This window comes from Otolemur garnettii, unplaced genomic scaffold (genome assembly GCF_000181295.1).
Source record: "Otolemur garnettii isolate 467f Iridium unplaced genomic scaffold, OtoGar3 scaffold00074, whole genome shotgun sequence".
In the NCBI taxonomy this organism is placed as follows: domain Eukaryota; kingdom Metazoa; phylum Chordata; class Mammalia; order Primates; family Galagidae; genus Otolemur; species Otolemur garnettii.
In genome coordinates, this window is record NW_003852469.1 from 4,608,142 (window position 1) to 4,614,185 (window position 6,044).

The 6,044-nt window shown below is 45.2% G+C and overlaps 1 protein-coding gene across 1 annotated transcript in view; it reads right to left on the reverse strand.

The window, feature by feature from the left end:
* DOCK5 (dedicator of cytokinesis 5) overlaps window positions 1-6,044 on the reverse strand; it is a 196,041-nt gene that overhangs the window by 71,200 nt on the left and 118,797 nt on the right. Inside the window, exons 13-15 of the mRNA XM_012807685.2 lie at window positions 5,216-5,341; window positions 2,809-2,933; window positions 1,256-1,354 (exon numbers count right to left, since the gene is read on the reverse strand). Of these exons, the coding sequence (XP_012663139.1) occupies window positions 1,256-1,354; window positions 2,809-2,933; window positions 5,216-5,341 (350 nt within the window). The remainder of the gene's footprint in view (window positions 1-1,255; window positions 1,355-2,808; window positions 2,934-5,215; window positions 5,342-6,044) is intronic.

Below are 6,044 nucleotides of genomic sequence, written 5' to 3' on the forward strand. Positions count from 1 at the left end.
AAAAGATCAACTATTGGGGGCACAAAAGTTTTCCTGCTGCTCATTTACACAGTAAGGGAAAAGGGGCGCCAGGAGGCAATGAGGAGAGCAGAGAATCTGCGGTGAGCAGTTAAATTGTGGCATGGTGATAACTAAACTGGAACATTATGCCTATCTCTAAAAATACACGTCTGAAGAGAGACGTAGTTTTAAAAAGCACTATACACATTTATATAAACAGCATCACTCAGAACATATGAACTGTATAAAATTGTTGAAATGGTTACTTCTAAACTGAGAGATGAGCGCAATTTGTGTTTTTTCTATGAAATGCTCACATGACTTCAGAAAGCGCTACTGGAACGCCAGGCACAGTGGCTAACGCCTGTCATCCTAGCATTTTGGGAGGCCGAGGCAGGAGGATCGCTTGAGGCCAGGAATTTGAGAGCAGCCTAAGCCCTAGCAAGAGCCCCATTTGTACAAAAATTAGGAAAATGAGCCAGGGGTGGTGGTGGACACCCGAAGCCCTAGCTACTCAGGAGGCGGATGCAGGATGATCACTTGAGCCCAGGAGTCTGAGGCTCTGGTGAGCTGTGATCGCACCAGTGCACTCTAGTTCAGGCAGCCGCATGAGACCTTGATCCCCGCTCAAAAAAGAAAAGGATAGAGAAGGAAAGAAAGGAAAAGAAAAGAAGGAGAGAATTATTGCAGCCTGAGTTTCAGAAGCAGTCTCCAGGTCAGGCTCTGACACTCGTCAGCTCTAGGATCCTGGGAAGTCACTTAACTTCCTGGCGTCTCGGTTCCTAATCAGAACAAGGGCATTACAGCACCTGTTGCTTCAGCTGCAGCTCTATTACGGGGCTCAGAGGATACGGCGGATCCGAAAAGCACTTTGGAACGTCTAACACACATATTTAAGTTGAAAAGAGGCCCAGAAAACTTGGTTAGAAGCCAAGGAGAAAAAAAATGTTAGGAGACTGCACACTCTGTGTAAAGATTTCCGTTTGGTTTTGGACCATCTTGGCAGCCTACTACCTCTCTGCAGCCCCAAGTCTCTCCGTTCAAATTTCTGTACATTTGTGAATGAGAACGGTACGGAGGAAGACTGAGTTTATGAAAGCTACAGGCTCTCCTAAAAGAACTGCATGACCCATTCATTTCTTACTGTACACCCAAAGCTTCAGGGTGAAGTCGGAATGATTTGGGGGCAAAAGAGAAGACAGGAACCTAAACACAGCTGAAGAGGGGACGAGGGTCACGGAAGACTCATTCTCACCTTGACGGTCTCATACCAGCAGGGCTGCTTGACTTGGTAATAGACCACCGACTTGTATTCCGAAATGCCTTCGTAGCCAGCACCAGGATGAATTGCTTTCTTTGGATGGAAGAAGAAAAGGAAGAGGGGATAATTTTGTCGGGATAATGAAGAGGATGCTCACCACGTACCGTGCACAAGCCCACTACTCCCAACACGTCCGCACAAGGGCATCTGTAAGCTAAACTTGGGGGACGAAGAATAGAGACTTTCTGCCACTTTATCTGAGGGTCTAAGTGTATAACTCTGGTAGCAGCTATGGGACCCAGCAGCGTCAGAACATTCCTCTGTCTCTTTATTCTCTCTTTTATCCTCCCAATTCTTTGTCTTTCCTCTCTCAGGAACAGGAGGCCTGATGATGGTGACTATAGTTACGTCACCAGTGTGGATGTACCCCTGTCCCGAGGAAAGAATTTCTCCTTCCTGTCCATATCTGCTTTGGGGGGTTGGCGTGTGGGTACAGCCAAGTTTAAGGCTGTGCCCTTTCCTATAATAAACCACGTAGTTGAGCAGGACCAGGCCTTGATGGGGCACTTCTGAGCCGGTTAGCAGAGCTGAGTGCTGACCAGCAGGAGGAGACTCATACTGGAAATGAGCTTGTAAGGTGTGAGGACTCCTATCAATGGCAGAATAACCCACTCCTGCCTGGTGGCCCACAGCACTCTGCATGTCCGTCTAACACAGACTGCCCCTTGACTTTGTAAGCTGTTTGGGTATCTGTTTCCTTCCTAGACTGTAACATCCCTGGGACATGATGGGATCGTAGTTCACAGCTCCCGAGGACTGATGCAAAAGGACATTTGGTGCATTAAGTAAGAGCTTGAACTTGACATTACAAATCAGGTTACCAGCGCTTACCCTAGGGGAGCCTGACGTCAGCCAAGGCCTCCCGCCACACCCTTCTCTGTGCTGTCAGAATCGAGACTGACTTCTCTATATGGATAGGAAGCTGCCAGACTTGGAGGAACTCTGGCCTGGAAATTAGGAGACCTGGATCCCCTCCCAGCTCTGCCCCTGACCCTTGTATTTCCCAGAGAAATGATTTCCTGCAGTTTCCTGATCATTAAATCTAAGAGCAGTCAGTGGTAGCCCGTCCAGTTTGACAGACTCTGGGGACACATCTCCTTCAGTTCTCCCATCCTGGTGGAGAAGAAATGTGTCTTCCAGTGCCACTGGGTCCCTCCGGCCACTGCACTCAGCCCCAGCGGAGCTGATGAAGCTTAAAAGTGGCTAAATAACTTGGCCACAAGAACGAACCTCCACATGGGAGGCTTCCGCAAGAAATCATTAGTGGCCAGTACCAGCACCACTGAGATGCTTGTTTTTAAGTGTCTCGATGACTTTGTTAGTAAAACTGGTCATGGTTAATCACAAATTTAACAGGTTTTGTTAAAACCTTGCAAAAAACCCAACCCAACCTGACGTGGAGAAGAAATGCAACGCCTGAAAGCCTCCGGCCCTCGGGGCGACCCCACCCCCCACCCGCCTCCGGCCCTCGGGGCGACCCCACCCACCTCCAGCACCTCGCCCTCCGCGTCGTGCACTGACATCGTCACCTCCACGTTCTTCGGTGTCTTCTTTTTCCCTTTGTCAAACTCGCCGTGGATCAGGGTGACATAAATATCATTCCGAACATCTCCTGCAACGCGACAAGCCATCCCGTGAGTGTTACCGGCAGGCGCCATTTTTAGGTCTCAGCTTTGTGCAATTCTAAGACATTGATGAAATACTCAAACTGTCAAAGGGTTTGGCTTTGTCATGAACTACTCATGGGACAGAAGTCTTCCGTCTGTCACTTCTCTGTTCAGCTTCCTTCATTTTACCTTTCCACCTACACCAAGCCAGATTTCAAAGAAAAACTCACTTTGCCCAAAGGACAAATTTCTCTACTTAATTTTTTTCAGATTCTTGTCTCACCATAATGGTAAAACTGCCTGCCGTTAGAGAATACTACCAGTAGTTATTTTTATTTCCTGCACTGGTACTTTTCTAAATCGTTCTTTTTAGTTATGGGTACGTAACAGTTATACGTGGTATATATTTACAGAGTACGTGTGATGTTTTGAGACAGGTGTACAATGTGTAATGATCAAATCAGGGTAAACAGGAAATCCATCACCTCAAGCCTTTATCATTTCTTTGTGTTAGGAACATTCCAATTCCACTCATGTAGTTATTTTAAAATATACAATAAATTATTAATAATAGTCATCCTATTTTGCTGATGACTAGATCTTATTCATTCTAATTATGCTTTTGTTCCCATTAACTATTCTCACTTTAGCACTTCAAGACAAAACATTTTCCCAGAATGGTGATGATGTGTAGTAGGGTAAAATAGCTCTGAAATGGATGAAATAAACAGACAAAGAACTATTTTTTTTTTTTTTAATGAAGAAGAAAATCTCACTTTCTAACTCTTTTATTTATTTATTTATTTTTGCAGTTTTTTAGCTGGGGCTGGGTTTGAACCCGCCACCTCTGGCATATGGGGCCAGCGCCTTACTCCCTTAAGCCACAGGCGCCACCCTCTAAGTCTTTTATTCATTCATTCCACAATCCCCACCATGTGCAGATTATATGTGCAGCAATGAATTATTACCGTCCCTTAATTTCCCAAACGAGCAATAAGATCTCATATTACTTTAAAAGAACCTGAGTTTTGCATGCAGTAGATTTGTTGGTTTTTTTCCCAGAATTGTTCTAACAGGGCATGGTTGGCTTTCTAGAATTTTTATCACTATTAATTAGTTTATATTAATATACAGGAAGTTCCTCTAGGGATCAATTTCCTTTTACCGGAATGAGGATTTTGCACGGAAATGGGTGAAGTCGGTGAATTCGTGTGAACACACATGAAGATCACCCACATCGGGCAGCAGGAAAGATGAACCTGAGGTGAGAACCTGGAGGATGTTTACAGTCTGGTCACCAAAAAGAACGGGGAGAGCCAGAGCACGGGGGAGCTTTACAGGATGGAGTAGTGGGTTCCCTGAGACAGAGCAGACCAAGGAAGCCACGTGCTGGAAATCTAAGAGAAAGGGATGTGGAAATGGAGCACACGCATCTCCTAGACCAGGCGTCCTCAAACTACGGCCCGCGGGCCACATGCTGCCTGCCGAGGACATTTATACGGGCCTCCAGGTGTTTTTTGCCACCGCTGCCTGTCCTGCTTAGCAGCTGACTCGTCCCGGGGCCTGTAGTCCAGCCCTTCACGGTCTGAGATACAGTAAACTGGCCCCCTGTTTAAAAAGTTTGAGGACCCCTGTCCCAGACCGAGAACCTCTGCTATTTGGGAGGGTCTGAGTGGAATATAAGGAGACGAGCAGGAGTAGAAATTTCCTTTCTTTTTTCTGGAGATAGCATCTCATTATATTGCCCAGGCTACAGGCCAGAGGCTGTTCACAGGTGCAATCCCACTACTGATCAACGTAGGAGTTTTGCCCTGCTCAAGGTGGGACCCAGGCTGGTTCACCCACCCTTAGGCAGTGTCCAGCTTAGTGCAGACCCTTGACTGCCACAGAGCACTGCAGCCCAGAACTCCTGTTCTCAGGTGATCCTCCTGCCTCAGCCTCCTGAGGAGCTGGGACTACAGGCGTGGAGTAGAAAATTTTGAGTTATGTTTAACAAAGTGTTATTTTGGCCTCGTACACTGGGTAGCTTTCTAGCTCAGGCTGGTCTACAACTCGTGAGTTCAGGCAATTCCACCTTCCCAGAGTGCTGGGATTACAGGCTGAGCCACCCCGCCAGGCCTTGGGTACTCAAGCTTTCTAAGGTACTCAAGCAAGGCTGTTTGTATGTCCCACTGTTTCAGAACCACTCAACATAAATAACCCATCTGATGGGTCCAAGTTGCCTCGACTATCCAATTAGCAGTAACTGCTGCTGGGGAAAGCAAACCGGTGAGCAGAAGCCGTTTACCTGGCAGTATTATTTCAGGAAAGCCCATCTTCCGGGCTATGGCTGTTGATCTGTCAACCAAGTGTGAAAAATTCTTCTGAACTTGTGTGAGGTCCCCTGGCAAAAGCTTCAAGGACACCCAAAGACCTTTAAAGAAATAAAAGATAACCTATTCGTTCTTCGTGTGACCTATGTAACACATACACATAAATGTTGAGAAAAACACAGTAATACCCAGATAGCTTATTATAAAGATATAAATTCTCCCCCCGTTAAAATATAATTTTAACGACACTCACGTCAAAAATAACAACAGGCCTTGAAAATTTGGCAGAAAGGTGAACAGATGCTTATGTTGGGGACCAAATGAACAGAAACAGACCCTCTCTTAGGGGTCTATTCATAGTACCAAATGGTGAGTGATACTGGTGGTAAAAAGGATGTGTTAATATAAAGCAATATCAAAGCATATTGTAAAGCCACGATCGTGTGTGATTCTAGTGGTAAAAAAGATACATAATGCAGTGAAATTAATTAATACTATAATAGATAGCAATTTAATAAATAGCAAAAGAGATGTAACGAATCATGTAGAAGCCTCACTTCATAAATGCACTGCCATAATTTTCTTGCTATTTAAAAGAACTTAATTTCACAACGTTATTGTCATTAAAATAAATTCCCAATAAGATAAATAGGAAAAAAGACAAAATGAAGAGAAAATTAAGTGTACATTTGGTAAGCCCCTGACCATGAGCCAATTATCTTTCTTTTTCTTTCTTTTTTTTTTTTTTTTTTTGAGACAGGGCCTCAAGCTGTCCCCCTGGGTAGAGTCCCATGGCATCACAGC